Below are 20,691 nucleotides of genomic sequence, written 5' to 3'. Positions count from 1 at the left end.
CATCAAATTACCAAAGGCATTCCTCATGGAAATAGAAGAAACAGTCCTAAAATTTGTATGGCACTATAAAATAGCCTGAATAACAAAACCAATCCTGAGGAAACAGAACAAGGTGAGACATATCACACTTCCAGATTTCAAACTATACTATAAAGCCATACATAGCTACTGTAATAAAAACAGTATGGTATGGGCACAAAAATAGACACATCATAGAACAGTGGGACAAAATAGTCCAGAAGTAGACCCTAGCATATATAGATTTGAAAGGAGATTCAAGACTAACCAGTGGGAAAAGTTTCTTCAACAAATGGTGCCGGGAAGACTGGAGAAACACAAGTAATATAATGAAATTGGACCCCTATTTCCAAAGGCCCACATAAGTCACAAAAAATTAACCAAAATAGATAAAAAACTTAAAAGACTGATACCTGATACCATAAAACTCCTAGAAGAAAATGTAGGGAAGGAGTTCATCAGTTCTGGTCTTCGTAGTAATTTTTTGCGTGTGATGTCAAGCACAAATAACAATAACAACAACGATGAAGAAATGAGACTACCTCAAACTTAAAAGCTCCTGCACATTAAAAACAACGAAATGACCACCTTCGGGATGGGAGAAGATATTTGCATGCTGTATATTAGATAAGGGGGTCAGTATCTAAAATACATTATGAACTCAGTCTCGCTCAATAAAAACAACAACAACAAAAATCTAATTAGAAAGTGGACAGAAGAACCAAATAGACAGTTTCTCAAATGGAACATCAAAATGACCTACAGATACATGAAGAGATGCTCAGCATCAATAATCATTAGGTAAATGCAAATCAAAACTATAATGAGATACCACCCGAAACCAGTCAGAACAACTAATGTTGAAAAGACAAGAAATAACAAGTGTTCGTGAAGATGTGGAGAAAAGGGAACTCTGAACTATTGGTAGGAATGTGAATTGGTGCAGCCACTATGGAAAACAGTATGAAGTTTCCTCAGAGTAATTCCATAACTGATATTTGTCTAAAGAAGATGAAAACATGGGTGCCTGGGTGGCTCAGTTGGTTAAGCCTTGATCCTGGAGTCTCAGGATCAAGTCCTGCATCAGGCTCCCAGCTCTTCAGGGAGTCTTGTTTCTTCCTCTGACCTTCTCCCCTCTCATGCTCGCTCTCACTCTTTTTTCTCTCAATAAAAAAATCTTAAAAAAAAAAAAATGAAGACACTAATTTGAGAAGATACACGTACCTCTATTGTTGCAGCCTTATTTGTAATAGCCCAATTATGGAAATGGCCGTGTCCATCAGTAGATTAATGGATAAAGAAGATGTCACACACACACACACACACACACACAGAGGAATGATATTCAGCCATAAAAAGGATGACATTGTGTGATTTGCAACAACATGGATAGAGCTAGAGAGTATACTGTTGGGTGAAATAAGCCAGTCAGAGGAAGACAAATACCATATGATTCATTCATATGTGGTATTTAAGAAGCAGATGAAAAAGGAAAAAAGAGACAAAGTAAAAAATAGACTCTTAACTATAGAGAACAAATTGATGATTACCAGAGAGGGGATGGATAGAGGGATTCATGAAATAAGGGAAGGGTAACCATATAAGGGTAACCGTAACCAGGTAAGAGTACACTTATCTAGATGAGCGCTGAGTAATGTACAGAATTGTTGCATCACTATATTGTACGTGTGAAACAAATACAGCAGTGTATGTTAACTATACTGGAATTAAAAAAATTCATCTTCCTCTGTTTCCTTTTTATTTAAGTTCCTTTTTGAAGACTTTATTTATTCATTTTAGAAAAAGAGAGAGAGTGCACAAGCAGGGGAAGAGGCAGAGGGAGAGGGAGAAGGAGCCTCGCTATTGAGCTGGGAGCCTAACAATGGGGCTTGATCCCAGGACCTAGAGATCTTGACTTGAGCCAAAGGCAGGCACTTTAACCATCGCAGCCACCCAGGTGCCCCTCCGTCGTCTTTTTTAATTTCAACTTTTTTTTTTTTCCATGGTGGAAGCTTTTCTTCAAATTTCTGTGATTCTTGTTTAATATCTTATTGCTTAATAAGGGCACATCTATAAAAGCTACCAGAAGGTCTGTCTGTATGTATGAGTCTCATCAGTTGGTGAACTTCCTGTGATGAGGCAGCCTTTCTGTTGGGGAGCTTCCAAACATTGATATTAGTAAATGATGTTAATGAATCTTTTTCTGGAGATAGTCATTTGTCATTAGTAGATGTCTCCATTCTCCTTGGTGTGGGGAGTAAGAGGTGGTGAGGGTAGCTTGCAGTCTTACGTTCTAGAGAAGTACAGAGGACAGGGAGCTGAGGACCCTTCAGTTTATGAGTCACACAATCCTCCTGTATTCAGTTCTGTTCCATCCCAGCATTCCCTTGTGCACTGTAGTATCCTTGAGCCCACAGCATCTCTGCATCAGTTCCTCCAGAGAAGATGTCTGATCTGGTCAGAGAGGTAGGTGGAAGGGAGTGGCATAGAAGCTTAGGCTCTGAGAGGGATCTGGTGGTGTAATTGCTCTGGATACCAACTTCTAAATAAGCCCCTCAGTTCCTCACCCCTGCTATTCTCCTAGTACCTCTGAGAGCCAGTTTGCTGAGGCTTCTGCATGTGTGTGGGGGTGTGTGTGGGGGGGGTCTTCCCTCTGCTGGCACTGAGTTTGCAGCTTTCTCCCCCAACTTAGTTACTATCCCTCTAATCACTTTGTCTTCTAAACCGTGGAAATCTCTTACCAGTTGTCCCTGTATTAATCATTTTAAGAGTTTGGAAGGAAGGGGCACCTGGGTGGCTCAGTGGGTTAAGCCTCTGCCTTCGGCTCAGGTCATGGTCTCAGGGTCCCAAGATTGAGCCCGGGCTTTCTGCTCGGCAGGGAGCCTGCTTCCCCCTTTTCTCTCTGCCTACCTCTCCGCCTATTTGTGATCTCTCTCTCTCTCTCTCTGTCAAATAAATAAAATCTTTAAAAAAAAAAAAAAGAGTTTGGAAGGAAGAGGAGAAAATGCATGTGGTCAGTCTTCTACTTTGAACCAGAGTGCACCTTCTCTGGGGACCAGAGTTAGTTCCTCTGTGGTTGGAAGACTGCAGGCAATCTTAGTTCTCACCAAAAGGCAGTGTTGGATCTCACAGCCCCATCTAAGCTCAGTCTCCTACCGGTGTCTCACAGCTTAGCTCCCTTCTGCTTTGTCAAGCTGGAATGCTCATCACGCTTTTTGTCAGTTTACAGTCTACATGTTGAGCAAGTTACCTTTTAAAATATTCTGTAGTCAGTGGTTAAACTTTCTGTGCTTTGGTGAGGGAGGTATTGCATTGCTCTTTTCCAGGGAGAGGAATAAGTGTTGGTGAAAACGTGTAGAAAATGAGTTGTCAGAAATCAGTTAAAGTCAAGATCCGTTGAATGAAGCTCAGGAACTCAGATATGCTCAAATCTCTCATCCTAAAAATTTAACCCACTTGTCAGTGCCTGTGTCTCTTTAGTTACTGCTCTCTCCATGGTTGGATTACATGTTCCTGTTCTCACTTCCACATTTGTACTTGCCACTTATTTCTCATGCCATCTCAATCTGCCAACTATGTCACTTGAAACCCTTCTCATCTTGGTCACCTCCAGTCTTGTTTCCTTCTCTTTCTTGGCCATTTTTTTCTGGTGCTCTTTACAGGTCTTTCCTTCTTTGCCTGTTTCCTAAACAACTGTGTTCTCTGGTGGTTAGCATTGGTTCTCTTCTTCTTCATCTTCTGCATGACTTTGCACCTTCCGTGTCTTTGATTACTGTTCATGTAATGATTTATCAATCAGTGTGGGGAGACTTATGATAGATTTTCCTCCTAACCTGGGGAATGAAGGAAAGATCAAGAAAGGCTCTTTCAGTTGATGATATAAATCTCTTTCTGAGCTCTCTAAGGTTCAGACGTATAATGCCAACTGCCTTGGATATCTCTCCATATATCCCACAACCACCTCAAAACCAAGAGGTCTAAGTGGACACCTGGACCCAGTTTCTCACAGACGGCCTGCCTTAGCATAGAGCATGGCCACTCTCCCTTCCCCTCTTATTCTTCCATTCCTCCCAGGATCTGGTGGTTATCTAGACTTTTCCCTTTATTTTAGCCTATGTCATTAACGTGTTAACTTTGAAACGTGGAGTTCTCAGTCTGTCTCCCTCTCACCTCCAAGCTTTCGCTTTCCTGTAGTATCCAATTCAACACTTCTTTGGGAAAGTTTTCCTCACCTCTACATTGCCATACGCTTCATTTGGAGTCTGTGTTTCATATCATTCTGTGCATACCTCTGTTATAACACCCATTACTCTTTGATTTTTGCCCCCTGGCTCTGTCCCACTTCATTTATAAATCCCTTGAAGGCAGTGTCCACACTTCTTTCAGGCTGCTTCACTTTTCTAGGACTCAGTTTCCTCATCTGCAAAATAGAGATACTAGTAATACTGCGACTGAACTAATGTAAAGGTGGATGAACCCATGTAAAATTCTTGGACCACTTCCTGGCTCATAATTAGTGTTCAGTGAAAGCTGTTATAATACTGTTAGCAATACTATGTTTCCTAAGTATCTAGTTACGGTGTCTAGCACCTAGAGGACTTTTTATAATTCACTAAGTAGATGAATGGAAAAGGCAGTAAGATTGGTTGTCCTACATCAAAAAAAGAGTTGTCTTGTTCTGTGACTCAGATTTTCTTTAGCAAAAATAGGAAAAAGAGAGGATAAGACAGAAAAGTTTCACAAAGAGGAAAGTGGTCTTTTTTCTCCCAAACCCAGTTCTGGTTTTCTTTTGGTATCTTCACTGGTCTTTTCAAAACGTGGCAACTTAGAGTTTTTGAAAGGCCGTTGATGAGAAGGTTGGGCCATCCCACCTCAAAGATCCCCCCCTCCCCCAGTCGTACCTGGCGGTGTCAGCTTATCAGAGATGTCTGTGGGTGGTGTTTGTGAGTATGTGAACTCAGGTATCTTCTCGTCAGATGTTCTGCAATGAGAATTTTTAAATTTTTTTTCTAGAAGGTTGAACAGGGGAGTAAATGTAGGGCATACCATTTCTGGTTCTGTTTATCAGAATCATTTCTGTTCTTTGAGATCCAAACTTTGGGGAATGGATAGATTCTAGGTTTATCTCATGTTTTTGCTCAGCAGTTTGGGTTTTTTTTTTTTTTTTTTAAAGGAATTCCATATAGGTTACTGAAATATACTGTAACTCTGACACTATTTAAATATGCAGTAGCAGGAAAATTTATGTCATAGAATATGCTTAGTTTAAACTCTGTCCATATTTCAATTTACAGGAAGAGAGATTCTCACTGCCAACAGGGTGGAAAGTGTTGAAAGTTTGAGTTTTGACTGGATTTCAAAGAATCTCTATTGGACAGACTCTTCTTACAGGAGTATCAGTGTCATGAGGCTAGCTGATAAATCCAGACGTGCAATTATCCAGAATTTAAATAACCCACGATCAATTGTAGTTCATCCTCTGGCTGGGTAAGTGTGTTCATGTTCCCTGAAGATCTTGGAGCGGTATGTCTTTTAAAGTTACAGAAAAGTGGTGCCACAGTTTTTTGGCAAGTTCAGCAAATGTAGGATAGAACTATATAAATTGAAATCACCTTCAATTTTATCCCTTTAGCATAAGCTTACGTAATCACTTTATCTCTTTGAAAACACTTTCTCCTTAGTTTCAGCTTTCCCAGTCTTCACTAAAATTTGGGTTTTTTTTTTCCACAATTGAAGAGGACCAACAATGTGATACAGATTCAGTAGAGAAGGATTGAATGTACAGTGGAATTATCAGGAAAGGCTCAAATTCTTCCCCTGCTTTAATGTATTGATATAAAGCGTAGCAAAACTGCTTAATCATTCAGTAGTTTTCAGACTAAAAAGTCTTTCAGACTACACACTGATTTAATGTTTAACCATTCCATGACTGGCGGTGTCAGACAAAAACAGTTTATACTATTCTTTTAGGTTCTAATCTTTCTAATTTAAGTACGGTTTATAGCTAATATGTTTGTTTGCAACAAGTCTGAGCTGGGTAGTTGTAGTTGAGTGGAATTTAAAAAAAAAAAGAAAGAAAGAAAGAAAATGCGTAGGAATTCACGAAAGCCTGACTCATGGAGGGCGCATAGTGAGCACTTTACATAATCTTGTCTAATTCAAAAGCTGGTTTGTAAGCCGGGTAGATAACTGCCTGTTAAGCCATAGTTAGGATTCAGATTCCAGGCCTACTTTGACTACAAAACCTTTGTGTCTAAGAACTCTGTATGCTGCCTCTAGAATGTTTATTTTGTATTTAAATTTTCTCCCTGTGAAATAATGTAAGAAACATTTAAAAACTGGTGATACTATTAATAAGAAATTGTATCGCCGTGTAGAGAGTTGATTTTCTAATGAATTTATCTTAAACCAAATCTTTGGCATTTGGTTTTGAAAAGCTGTTAAATTCCTTTCCTACTGACTCTTCCATTTAAAAGAATATGAAGTCACATTTTAGAAAGTTACTTTTGGAAAAGAAAGGCTCACATGAAAGAGAAGTTTTTTTTTCCCCTAGATTTTTCTTTATGGCACTCCTCAGAATAACACAAACATGCACATGCCTTGGGTAGAGATTGTATGAAAGTTATGTTGGTTTGGGTGCACTCTTCAGTTGGCGGAGCATGTGACTCAGTCTTGGGGTTATAGGTTCAAGCCCCATGTTGGGTATAGGGATTACTTAAAAAATAGAATCATAAAATGTAACCTGAATTATGTCTTTTTATAAAAGAATCTACTTGATGACAATAGTTTTAGGTCCTAGGTTTACAGTGGTTCTCTCCTCTGGATGCCCATTTTAATGCCATTTGTATTTGTGACTTTGGTTATATGTCGATAACCAAACTTTTAATTAAGAGACCCAAAAAACAAGAGTTAGATCAGTTGTATACTCAGTCTGCTTAATAGGCAGATTTCATTTTTTCTGTATAAGCCCAATAGCATATACAGAAAATGAAATTAGTTGTAGCAAGTCTCTGGAAAATCTGAGTTTGTGCTAAATCTCTCCAAGTCATGTAGTTTGTCCCAGTGTTAACATGTTTGATTTATTACCTGTTTTTTTAGGTACATATTCTTCACTGACTGGTTCCGTCCTGCTAAAATTATGAGAGCATGGAGCGATGGATCTAACATTTTGCCGATAGTAAACACTACTCTTGGATGGCCCAATGGGTTGGCCATTGATTGGGGGTAAGTAGGAATCATCCCAAATTACTGAGTTCCCACTTACTGTGACATAATTATGAAACAATATAATGTAGTAAGGAAACTGGTACTACTTGCACTCAGATATTTTCACATCATTGATTGGTGCTGGGAGAAGGCTATAGAATGATACAAGGATGCAAACATAGTTGGCCAACTTCTCCTGGGATGAAAACTAATGCACTGCATGAATATTCTGAGGGAATTGATAGAGGAGGCAGAATAATAGGACCTTTGAGAGGTCAGTACAGAGGAGGCAAGACCCAAATCCCTTTAGATATAAGAGAGATTTGATGAAGTTCAAGTCGTGTAATTTTCATAGAGGGCATCTTGAGGATAGGAAATCTTTTGTGTCAATTAATCAACAAATGCATATTTGCACATGTATGTACTCTGGGAGAATTTTGAAGTAGAAGATAGAATTCTCAGGATATTAATGATCTTAGAATATAGGAAAAGCTATCAGGGTAAAAAAGCTGACAGACATGAAATGCCAAAGTAGTTTATAGGAGAGACCAAAGAAAGAAGTATATTTAGCCTTTTAAACATGGTTTTCTTAACTTGTGGACTTAACCAGGAGAAAAATGAAATACCTAACTTGAAGATAACAACATCTTAAGTTTTCTTTTTCTTTAAAGAATTTGCTAATTTATTAGAGAGAGTGCATGAGCGGGAGGGAGGAGCGGAGGGAAAGGGAGAAGCCGACTCCACACTGAGCAGGGAGACCCATCTGGGGCTCGATCCCAGGATCCTGGGATCATGACCCGAGCCAAAGGCATATGCTTAATGAACTGAGCCACTCAGGCACCCCCATTTTATGTTTTCTAAGATAATTAAAAAGCAATTCGTGAAAGTACTTGTGTCGGGGGGGGGGGCATACAACTATTAGATTTTTAATGAGTATAATTTAGTTTTTAAAAACTTTGCTTAATAAGTGTTTCAACTGAACATACCATTTATGAATGCCCTCAGTGTAGAGGGTGCATTACTAGTTTCTGGATGACAGATAACTAAGTATTTTATCATTTTAGTGCTTTACGGTTATACTGGGTAGATGCCTTTTTTGATAAAATTGAGCACAGCACCTTTGATGGTTCAGACAGAAGAAACCTGGGCCATATACAGCAGATGACTCATCCATTTGGACTTACTGTCTTTGAAGGTACGCTTCGAAGCAATAAAAGTGTGTGTTGTTTTTATACTCTGCAAATTGTTGACAGTGGACTCATCCTCATTTGACAGTCTCACACTTCCAGAAAAGTTGGTTACTTTAGAATATGAAAAATGAAAATGGTGCTATTATGTATAGACTAAATATTTGGGTTTTTTTTGTCTAAACATTTCACTGTTAAGGTGTATTTTTCTTATAGATGCTTTTAGATAATAATTGGTAACTAAGTAGGTATATATTTTGTAGGTTGCATGTATTATAAAGTTTAACTCCCTGAGTACTCTATTACATAAATATCCCACAAGGAAATAGTAAACTACTGCTTTCATCATTTTCAGGAATAATACAAGAGCGTTTGTGGTAACCTGTAACGTTTCGTTGTTTTCTCTATGAATGTCCTCAGATTCGCTGTGGAAAAACCATTACACATATTTACCAACTGCATAGTCACTGAATGACTCTGAAGCTTTTTAGACACATGTTGAGTAACTGATACAATTGTTACATAGAAATGTTAGAACATGGCTTGTGTAAAATAGCAAGATGTACTTGTTTTTTCATCAACCTTTCTAACAATTGACTGCTGCTAGTAAAGATTGTTGGGGACATGGAATTCTGGGAAGCTACAGCCATCGGGATCACACTGATGTATCCTTCCCTCTTGAGTGAAGGCATGGTATTGTGGGTTGAGTTGCTGGGAATAAGAACGTGGCTTGGCACTTGTGAAACAGGTGGTTTGTCGAGTCTTGAAAATAAGGTTTCTGTGAATGATTAAATAGCTTGTGCATTGCACAAAAGTGCCAGGTCAGGAGGGCGAGGGGACACTAAAGTCTACCATGGTTCTGTTTGAAAAACCAGCATTAGTCCAGTTAGAGATCCCATTTTGGGATCCACCAGAGGCCTTAACCCATGGGCTAGTTGTGTCCCTGGTTGAAACTTCCTACTCTGAAAAATCAGCCAGGTGCTTTAAAAGACTAGACACTGACTGTAAATCAAAGACTTTCTCCCACACATACAGTGTGGAATGATAGCTAGTAAATATATTGCATGTTCCATCCTGCTGTCCATTTATCTGTGGAGGAGGGCATGGTATTTAAAAATATTTAAAAAATGCTCTTGAAAGAGTAAGATTTTTGATGAGATGAGTCAGTTATAAATACTCATCCTTCCTCTTTATGCCTTCCCATTTATTCACTCCCTTTTCATTAATGATGTCAGACAGCCATTTGCTGTTACACCGGAACATTATAAGAATGTTAAATTTTCTCTGCTCTTGATAAAATGCTTTGGGATTGAATAAAAATGCAGCTTCAATACCTTTTTGCTTTATCAGTATGAAAAAAAAATTTGGTGTATACTCATGAAAAAAACACTGTTTCCCAAATAATAATAATAGTAATAGTAATAATAATAATAATGTTTCTCAACACTGCCCTCATTGTGAATTTTTTGTGGAAAATTCTTTGATTGCATAACATCACAGAAATCATCATTCTTTTGAATGAAAGGCTAGATCTGCTTGACTATCTGTGCACCACACAGGAGTGAAAGGTTTATTGAACTTCTTATCTATTTAAGTTTAGTAAGATACCTTCTTGAGTGGTGGGACTCAGTCTAGATAAGATTTAGTAAGTCAGTGACTGATTAAGCCATTGATTAGGCCACAGATAAGGAAAACTGGTCTAATGATAAAATTTGTGGCATTTTAGGCATTTTTTGGTTAGCTGGGAATTTTAAAAGTATCCTTAAAGAGAAAAATTCACTTCTTTAAAAAATGTGTATGTTTACTTCCCTGCTTCAGTAGTTAGTGTAAAGTGAGTATGACTAAATTTTTGAAGTTTAGAGTCTTACGAATCCTCTTTCTTATATTTTGAACTTCATGGAAAAGGACTATAGCCGTAGAGGTAGGCACACTACTGTGGATTATTTTACTGATCTCCAGAGCTACAGCAAAAGTTCCTTTTCGTACCAGATCTGTATTTTTCCCTTTCAACAGCTTCCTAGTAAAGTTGAGTGTAAAAAAAAAAAAAAAAATTAGTGTCCTCAGTGAAGACATGAGATATATAGAATGGTTGATCTGAAAGGGAGGTTAGAGATTTAGTCTGTTTCCTTAATTTTACCAAAAACAAAACAAAGCTAAACAAAAAAACCCTCACACAGTTAAGTATTTTGCTTGTAAGCACTCAGAAGTCTAGTGCTTTAGCTAGAATAAGAACTCAGTCATATGAGGCACATTCAGTGCTCTATTGAATAATCCAAAATTTTATTTTTACTTAGGGAAATCTAAACCTAATGGCTATTAAATGCTGTCCACTTACTCCATGCATGCCTGCCTGAACTGGAAACCTGGTATCATTAAATATATCATCTTTGCCTTGTAAAGAGTCATTCCTAGAGAGTAACAAGTCACGGAAAACGATCACAGAATCCCATTACAGATACTTACTGGAAAATCTTCTTGCATTTGCAAAAGTGTTGCAAGCATGTTGTATTTCCCAAAAGGATTTATAAGGGAGCTGTGATGAAAATACTAACCACTGGTGTTTCTTCTTAGACTATGTGTTTTTTACTGACTGGAGATTGGGTGCTATTGTTCGTGTCAGGAAAACGGATGGTGGAGACATGAGGGTTATCCGAAATGGCATTGCTAATATAATGCATGTGAAATCATACGATGCCAACATTCAGACTGGTAAGATTGCCACGTTTTTTCACCTGTTTGTATTTATTTAACATGGTGGCTTCTTTTCTCTTTAGTACTTGTGGTGTAGGATAGCTCCTGATTGTTACACATTCCTGTCACCTAGATAGTTAAAGAATGTAAGACTTAAAGTTTCTTTTCAGCTCTGTTAACCCTAGAAGTATTGTTGGGAAAACATATTTTAAGGACTTCTCTGTGTTTGTACTGAATGTTATATTTGGCATGTTGATTTCCAGAAAGAAGCCACTTCGTAGTGTTGAGTTGGAACATTGTTCTTTTCCTGTTAGTTTTCCTTCATAGACTACACCTGTGATCCACCCAGTGGAAGTGTACATAACTCACTGTTGTCCCGTGTCCCCCCCCCCCGCCCCGCCCCCGGCATTGCTTTTTCAGGTTCTAACTACTGTAATCGACCCACACATCCGAATGGTGACTGCAGCCACTTCTGCTTCCCGGTGCCAAATTTCCAGCGGGTATGTGGTTGCCCGTATGGAATGAGTTTGACTTCCAATCACTTGACATGCCAGGAAGACCCATCCCATGAACCGCCCATGGAGCAGTGCGGCTCCTTTTCCTTTCCCTGTAACAATGGCAGGTGTGTGCCCAGTCACTACCGCTGTGATGGAGTAGATGACTGTCACGATAACAGCGATGAGCACCTGTGCGGCAAATTCAGTAAGTAACTTACACCTAGGAGAGACTTCTGTGATGAGCAGAATACAGAGAGGTGCCCCCCTCCTTTATTTAAAGGTTAGGTTGTCTCTGTGGGAAAAAAATCATCTGGAATTTCACATTTTAATATGTAGTCCAAGGCCTTAGGAATCTAGGTAATAAATATTAATAGATAATGTTACCAATGATTTCTGCCATTGATTTGGACTATATTGACTAACGGTTTTTTTCCCCCTGACTTTGCCTGTTGGATCCCCAGTACAGTCATGTCATAAGGCAAGCACCTCAAAAAGTCATATCAAAATAAATAGGCTATAATCTTTCATATCTGAAAGGATAGTATTTCAGAATAGGTACTTGGAATCATGGCATTTGAAAAAAATCTATGTGCTACTTTCCCTTTCCCCCACTTTGGAGTAAAATAGGGCTGAAATGGTGGTCTTAACATTTATATTTTTCTTTAGTTGTAATCTAGTCTACAACCTTTGGGGCCTAATGAATGCTATTGCAGAAAACAAAAGCATCCCGTTAAAATGTAAAATGTAAAAAAAAAAAAAGTTAAAAAGAATTGAAATCTAAGAAATTTCTATCAAGGTGAGATCAATGGTAATAATAACCTGTTTTTTTTGGAGAGAAAGAAGAGGGTCAGATTTGAAAATAAAAGTGTGCACTTGCACTTCTCTGAAATTGCTAAAATTTTCTCTCTTTTGTTTGTTACTTCCTGTCTCTGAAAGTACCCATTTTTGCCTGAATATTTTATCAATTTGCATTTCTTGGATGGCACATTTTCAAGGTTTCTTCAGAAACTGTGATTAGAGGAACTAGCTTAGAAGTAAGGGATGGGCCTCAGATCACACCAACTAGAGATTGAATATGGGGCTGGGTCCTAAGTCTCCCAAAGCCTCAGTTTCCTCATCTTTAAAATGCAGATAATTCTGCATACTTCCCAGTATTCATGTGAAGATTAAGAGAGAAAAAAAAAAATATGAAGCGCTTAGAGAAATGCCTGGTGTATGATAATTGCTAAAGAAATGTCCGCTAGTGATGATGAGGCTGATGATGAGAAGGACTTGCACATTTCTTCCTTTTTTGAATTTTTACTTAATTGCTTTATTTATTTATATTTTAAGATTTTATTTATTTATTTGACAGAGATCACAAGCAGGCAGAGAGGGAGGCAGAGAGAGAGAGGAGGAAGCTGACTCCCCGCTGAGCAGAGAGCCCAATGCGGGACTCGATCCCAGGACCCTGAGATCATGACCTGAACGGAAGTCGGAGGCTTAACCCACTGAGCCACCCAGGCGCCCTCTTTTTTCTTTTTTTTTTTAAATTAAGTTCCGTTAGCCAAGCTCCTCTTCTCATTTGGTATATTCCTCCCGTTGAAAAAGAAGAACTGGGTCTTTACAAGCTAAGAACTCGTCTGACATAGAAACAAACATCTTGGTGACCAGTTTATTTTCATTGTAGATAATTCCTGCGCACCTTCCGCCTTCACCTGTCGCCATGGAGAGTGCATCCCCGCACACTGGAAGTGTGACCAGCAGTTCGACTGCGTGGACGGCAGTGACGAGGAGAACTGCCCCTCCCAGGCACCCGTTTCCTGCCCTGCATCCTTCTTCACCTGCGATAATCACCTGTGTATCCCAAGGAGCTGGCTCTGTGACACAGATAATGACTGCTCAGATGGATCTGACGAGAAGAACTGCGGTAAGTTTGGCACGGACTTCCGTTGGTGGGTCAGCCTAGCGAACAGATGTCAACAGGAGGCCTTGTGCACTTTCCTCCAAGGCTCACAACAGTTTTCACGATGTCGTTGTCACGTTGTCACGTCTGTTGTATCTGTCAGTTCCCGTATCAATTGGCTGTAAGATCAAAGACACCAGAAACTTTTGATTGCCCCTGAGCCTGGAGTTCTGTGGATGCAAAACAGGGATCTGGGTCTGATGTCTTAACATCCAGACTCGAACTGGGAAAGAACTGCTCCACTGACTTTTCACATATTTAAGGCAAATTTGTTTTTTTCTAAATCATATAAATGATCCAGATATTTGGCTACTGGTTTTTCTTCTCATTTCATAGAGGCAAAAAGGGGATAAAATACAGAGGCATGGGAAATTTAAATTTCCATTAGAGCTGTCTGCCTGCTTTTCATCTTGCTAGTTCTGATTTCTTTTAGGTTACTGTTTTTGTGTCTGTAATCATGGTTTAGGGTGGAGTTCCCTGGAGGAACGTCTAGTCTTGGTTGCATGACTTGGCTGCATGACTTGGCAAGTCACTTTCCTCTGTAGCATTTGGACTTTAAGACCTCTTTCAGCTTTCACATTCTGTGAGTCTCTCTTTAATACGGCTTCATGAGGATGGGGCAGCCAACAAGCACATCTGACTCAAAGGCTATGTCTCTTCCGCATGGTGAGACCCTGGTTTCTAGAATTAATTGTTCTGCTTAGACTTTGGATTAAATGCAGTCGTGACCTGTCTGTATACTGTGGCTGCTAGGCCTGTGGGTCTTGCCAACCGTGATGCCTAGTTGGGCTCCGTTGCTTAGCATTGCTGTGGAGCCACAGACTCTGTCCGTAATACTCATGAGGTGTTGTCCAGTCCAAGTTCATGATGCTCGCTTTGAAAGTGTCGTCTGTTTTTCAAAGTTTAATCACAGATTATAACTCTGACCTATCATCTTTTTTTTTTTTTTTTTTGACAATTCATAATTAGTTTAATAGTAACACCTGATAACATGGAAAATGCAGGTAAATTTCAGGTGATGATTCTCCTTTTTTTTTTTTTTTCCCAGCATAACAGTATTCATTATTTTTGCACCACACCCCATGCTCCATGCAATCCGTGCCCTCTATAATACCCACCACCTGGTACCCCAACCTCCCACCCCCCGTCCCTTCAAAACCCTCAGATTGTTTTTCAGAGTCCATAGTCTCTCATGGTTCACCTCCCCTTCCAATTTCCCCCAACTCCCTTCTCCACTCTAAGTCCCCATGTCCTCCATGCTATTTGTTATGCTCCACAAATAAGTAAAACCATATGATAGTTGACTCTCTCTGCTTGACTTATTTCACTCAGCATAATCTCTTCCAGTCCCGTCCATGTTGCTACAAAAGTTGGGTATTCATCCTTTCTGATGGAGGCATAATACTCTATCCCCAGGGGTACAGGTCTGTGAATCACCAGGTTTACACACTTCACAGCACTCACCAAAGCACATACCCTCCCCAATGTCCATAATCCCACCCCCTTCTCCCAAACCCCCTCCCCCCAGCAACCCTCAGTTTGTTTTGTGAGATTAAAAGTCACTTATGGTTTGTCTTCTGACCTATCATCTTTTTATTCCTCTTTCTAAAAAACTGTCCTGGCTTTGTGTGCTCTTGCTGGGCTGACTTTGGCAATGTGGCCAATTTGAAAGAATTTTGGACACACATACAAATGAGATGACTTGTGTATCTCCTTAGTGTTTTGCAGTTTGGCTCTAGTAAGCACTGAACAAGAAATAAACCGTTACTTGATTTTGTTTTTGAATGACATTAGAACTTACAGAGACATGCATGCCTAGTCAGTTTCATTGTCCTGATCATCGCTGTATTGACCTATCTTTTGTCTGTGATGGGGACAAGGACTGCGTTGATGGATCTGACGAAGCTGGTTGTGGTAAGTGGATTGCTTTATTTTTATTCTTGATGTTTAAAAATAATCTCAGTGTTTAGTGGCTTTCTCCTTGAGCTAATTTCTAATGCTTTTTTTTTTTTTCCCCTCATTCTTAGTAATTAATTGCACTGCTTCTCAATTCAAATGTGCCAGTGAGGGTCGATGTATTAGTAACATATATCATTGTGATGGTGTTTTTGACTGTGATGATCACTCTGATGAGATAGACTGTCGTAAGTACCATATATCTATCTGCATGTATCATTTTTCTTAAAAGATTTTATTTATTTTAGAGGGCAGGGGAGAGAGGGAGGGTGCTAGCAGGAGGAGGGGCAGAGGGAGAAGTAGAGAAAGATTCTCAGGTTGGTTCCATGCTGAGGGCAGAGCCCAGAGTGGGGGCTGGGTTTCAGGACCCTGAGATCTTGACCTCAGCTGAAGTCAAGATCAACCAACTGCACCACCGAGGTACCCCTGCATGTTTCAGTTTTATTGGCATTGATACTACTGCAGGTTTTCCCTAATTTGGATAAACTTTGGAGGGAAGACAGCCTGAATTACAAACTATTATCAAAGGATTATGGTATTGAACACACAGTAAAGTTGACTAGGTATTTCCAAATAATGACTTGAAATTTGTGAATCCAGTGGTTGTATAAATGGGCATGTTCTAATAGTTCTTAAGTAGGTTAAATATTTTTTAGATATTTTTGTTCTTACTATTAATTTTTCCTAGGATATCCTAAATTAGTGGGTTTTAAGTTTTGGGGGCTTCCTATACATAAAGATGTCTTAATGGTTTCTTTGAAATCTCAGTAGAGAGATCAAATTATGGTACAGATATGGTGTGAAGTGGTATTTGATATTGACTCAAATGAATTCATTTCAGCTAGTATTTGTTGAATATCTGCTGAGATGTTTCTTAGAGTAGGGTAAGAGAAATTATGTAATATAAGAGATAACTGAAGCAAAGTATACAGTTACAAGGGCCTTAGAAATGATACAAGTAAAATTCAGTTGAGGTTCACAGAAAAGAAATTCCTTCTGGTCCTATGATTCAAGGAGAACTTCATGGAATATAAATCTAATGGATCTATAATCTCCATGGTCCGGAGACCTATAGTGGACGGGAACTCTTATTGCTCACTTTTTGTGTTAAATAGATTTTATACTGTAAATAAATGATCGTTTGTTAGAATAATGGTGTTTTGGATCATAAAAAGTAGATTTTTATTAATTTCCTTCTCCCCAGTAAGGAAAAAAAGTGTTTAAATCTATGAATACAAAGAAAAGTTAAGGGGGGGCCTGGGTGGCTCAGTGGGTTAAGCCTCTGCCTTCAGCTCAGGTCATGATCTCAGCATCCTGGGATCGAGCCCCACATCAGGCTCTCTGCTCAAGAGGGAACCTCCTTCCCCACCCTCTCTCTCTGCCTGCCTCTCTGCCAACTTATGATCTCTGTCAAATAAATTTAAAAAAGAAAAAGAAAAAAGAAAAGTTAAATAAAATGTATAATACTTTATAGATGTGTACCGCACTCAGAAATTCTTAATCACTGATTTCCTGTTTCATGTTGAAAACATGAAATTCTTCTGTGATGGTTTGTGGTTAAACTGTCAATTGCCGTTGACTTGGCTGTTGCTTGACAAGGTCCCTGGGAGGAAGCTTGGGTTTACCCCTGTGAGATAGGGAAGCAACTTTTATCTCTCCAGGATTGCTCAATGAATAGTGGAAAGTTTACAAAGAAGTAAGGATTTACTGTCACCTTTTGTTTACATGATGTGTGCTGGTTTCATTGGGTATAGGTTGCTTGAGGGTAAATTAATAACATCGAAATATATGATACTAAACAATGAATTCAGAGTAACAAATTAATGGCTGTTTAAGCTCTATTGAAATGCACTGGTGATTATTTAATAAAGAGGCAGACAAATTTTATTTAACCTGTAATTGAATGAACATTAAAAACATAGGAAACAGAATTTTATTTTGACTTAGGAACTTCTCAAGACACATAAAGATTTCTCTTTACCACAGTGTTTGAAAACCCTGTATCATTTGAGACTTTGCTGTTTTAATTTGTCATAGTCATTATCATAAACCTACCATTGATCCAAAATCATTTCCTCTGAATCTAGGAATTCTATAAAAAGGATTATGAATTCATTGCATTCACAAGCCCGTCTCCCCCTTGCATTTCTCTTAGCAACTAGGCCTCCTGGGATGTGCCACCCAGATGAATTTCAGTGCCAGGCAGATGGTGTCTGCATCCCGAAGAGCTGGGAGTGTGATGGGCACCAAGACTGCATCTCTGGATCTGATGAGCACCATGGCTGTCCCCCCAGGACCTGTCCTCCTTCTCACTTCCTGTGTGACAATGGAAACTGCATCCGCAGAGATTGGCTCTGTGATGGGGACAATGACTGCAGGGATATGAGTGATGAGAAGGACTGCCCCACTCAGGCCTTTCACTGTCCCAGTTGGCAGTGGCAATGCCCTGACCATAACATCTGTGTGAATCTGAGTGCAGTGTGTGATGGCGTCTTTGACTGCCCCAAAGGGACAGATGAATCCCCACTATGCAGTAAGTTTCCTGACCACAGTTTAATGGCCATAAATTCATTCTGAGCGCACAGTGGCCTGTTGGCCATCACCGTTGTCTCAGTCACCATGTAGCTTTAAGGAAGGGATTTCGGTTCCTCTATGAGTTCAAATCTGTGTAGGATAAGCATCATGGAATTCAAATAAATCACCACTGGCTGCTATTTCTCATTAAATCCTTTGCACTTGGTTCTGTGTTTTTACTTAATTTTTTAAAAAAAAGGAGACCAAATGAGGCCATTAGATTTTCTAACTTTAATATTTTCTAATTTCAATCACAACTTGCCACAAAACAAATGAAGTTCGGGGATTTGTGTTTGCTGTGATTAAAATCCTGTGATTGGCATGTGATCCTAATTGCTGTCCTTTCTTTCTTTCCTTTTTAATCAATGCTCACTCTCAGATGAACCCTGGCCAGGTATGATTGCAAAATATTTTAGATTCCTATGATTTTAAATGAGTACGTTTGTGCTGAAGATATTCTGATCATTTTGACTGACTTCTCCCTCTAGAGCGTGTTTCATATCAGGACTCTGAAAAATAACTTTAGAGTATACACATGACAGTGGAGGGCATTTGCATCCCAGGCATAAGACTGACTTTGTTTGGGTGGCTTCAGGCATTGCTGTTTTGGCCCGGAAAGGAAGCAATGGTGGCTTGCTGGTGGATCTGTGCCCTCTAGTGTTCCAACTGCTTTTCCCTTTTCCATTTATTCACTTTCATAGAGCTTTGAGCTCTTGCTCTTGAATGTCAAAGTCTTACCTTCCATTTCTCTGTAGGTAGAAGAACGTCAGGAAGCAAGTGGGAAGTAATTTAAGTCTCTTTGCATGCTTTATCAATGACAGTTCTGTTTCTTGATGCTAGCAAGATTTTCCCAAGATTCTCTCACTGCACCAAATGGAATTATAATAGAGGGTATAGTGAAGAAAATGGTTTAAGTCTAGTAATTGTGAAGCACAGTAAGTCCTTGAGCAAATTAGAGCAGATACTGATGAGCCTATGGGACTTATCCAAGTGAGTGCTTCTCTTAGTTCTTACCTGAGTATTGTGTTGAAGGTGTCAGCAGGCTGTATGACAAATGTTACAATAGACTAAACCAAAAAAGCAAAGATTCCTGACTTTTCTCCTTTGTGATTCTCTTTATTCTAGACCAGGATAGCTGCTCAGATTCCAATGGTGGCTGTACTCATCAGTGCATTCAGGGCCCCTTTGGGGCTCAGTGCCTGTGTCCATCAGGATACCTTCTTGCCAACGATTCTAAGACCTGTGAAGACATAGATGAATGTGATGTCCCAGGCTTTTGTAGCCAGCATTGTTTCAATACGAGAGGTTCTTTCCGCTGCTGGTGTGATGATGAATACACATTAGACACTGACAGAAGGACTTGCAAAATTACAGGTAATGACTGAACTTGAAAGTGAACTAAGTCCAGCCAGTATAACAGCACACTCCAGAATTTAAGATCAAATGTTGCGTGCTGGCGTTTGACAGTGTTGGGAGTCAAATGGACTTGAATCTTAGATGGGTTATGTAACCTCTTTAAACCTCAGTTTATTATGAGGATTAAATAAGTTAATACTCATAAAGATATTGGCATATTTTGGAAAATAGAAGTTTAAACATAAGTAGGTGGATGATTTTTCTATTATTTAAAGTACTATGAATGGTTTTTGTATTTTTTAAAAATGATTTCTATATCACATGAGTCAGTTTGACCAATATTAATTCAGTTTCTATGATGTGAAATTGATTTTAGTATGTGTGAAGCTATTGATTTGACTGCTTCAAAAGTGACCAAATAAAGAAGGGTAAGAAAAAAATAGATGGTTCCTTTCTTTTTCAAGTAGGAATGTGGATGGTAGACAGTCCAGGGGATAAAGTTAGGGGTAACAGCTGTGTGCCCTGCTAAAACTTGGTGTCATTCATTACCAAAAAGAAGTAGAGATTGGATATTGAGAGATAATTAAGTCTCTGCTATAGCTCAGTGCCTCAGGCAAAACAAAAATATTTTAAGAATTAATTCCTGTTGTTAGGAAGCCTGCATTCCAGGAGGGAAGATAATAGACAGAAGTAAGTACAAAAATAACAAATAATAACCGGGAAAAATGCAAGGATAGTTCGTTCCAGATTGATAGCGAGACAAACATTACAGTATAATTATGCAAGGAAGAAAGCTATTTTGGAAAAAGCTTATATTAAATACTCGTGGAAATCAGCTATTAAGATAAACATGAAATGAATAAATTATTTTTATAGGGACTTCTCTCTGTTTTTCCTAGTACTATAGTTTGGAGTTAAGTCTTCCTTCTTTTATCAAAAGTATTGCATCAAATATTTAAGAGATGGGTTATTTTTAATTTTTAAATTTTATATAAACACATAATTTATTATTACATTATTAGCCCCAGGGTACAGGTCTGTGAATTGCCAGGTTTACACACTTCACAGCACTCACCATAGCACATACCCTCCCCAATGTCCATAACCCCACCACCCTCTCCCTACCTGCCACCCCACCCCCTGCAACTCTCAGTTTGTTTTGTGAGATTAAGAGTCACTTACGGTTTGTCTCCCTCCTGATCCCATCTCGTTTCATTTATTCTTTTCCTACCCCCCAGACCCTCCTCGTTGCCTCTCAAAT

The 20,691-nt window shown here is 39.1% G+C and overlaps 1 protein-coding gene across 2 annotated transcripts in view; it reads left to right on the top strand.

The window, feature by feature from the left end:
- Window positions 1–20,691, top strand: part of LRP2 (LDL receptor related protein 2) — a 201,900-nt gene that overhangs the window by 84,887 nt on the left and 96,322 nt on the right. For both annotated transcript variants that reach the window (XM_032355866.1, XM_032355865.1), the window contains exons 17-26: window positions 5,313–5,505; window positions 7,117–7,242; window positions 8,289–8,419; window positions 10,983–11,120; window positions 11,523–11,804; window positions 13,269–13,508; window positions 15,339–15,458; window positions 15,572–15,688; window positions 17,656–18,033; window positions 19,200–19,448. In XM_032355866.1, the coding sequence (XP_032211757.1) occupies window positions 5,313–5,505; window positions 7,117–7,242; window positions 8,289–8,419; window positions 10,983–11,120; window positions 11,523–11,804; window positions 13,269–13,508; window positions 15,339–15,458; window positions 15,572–15,688; window positions 17,656–18,033; window positions 19,200–19,448 (1,974 nt within the window). The remainder of the gene's footprint in view (window positions 1–5,312; window positions 5,506–7,116; window positions 7,243–8,288; window positions 8,420–10,982; window positions 11,121–11,522; window positions 11,805–13,268; window positions 13,509–15,338; window positions 15,459–15,571; window positions 15,689–17,655; window positions 18,034–19,199; window positions 19,449–20,691) is intronic.

The sequence above is a fragment of the Mustela erminea genome, chromosome 8, assembly GCF_009829155.1.
Source record: "Mustela erminea isolate mMusErm1 chromosome 8, mMusErm1.Pri, whole genome shotgun sequence".
Lineage (NCBI taxonomy): Eukaryota > Metazoa > Chordata > Mammalia > Carnivora > Mustelidae > Mustela > Mustela erminea.
Note: the sequence above shows the minus strand (reverse complement) of the source record. Positions and strands in the feature narration are given on the sequence as shown.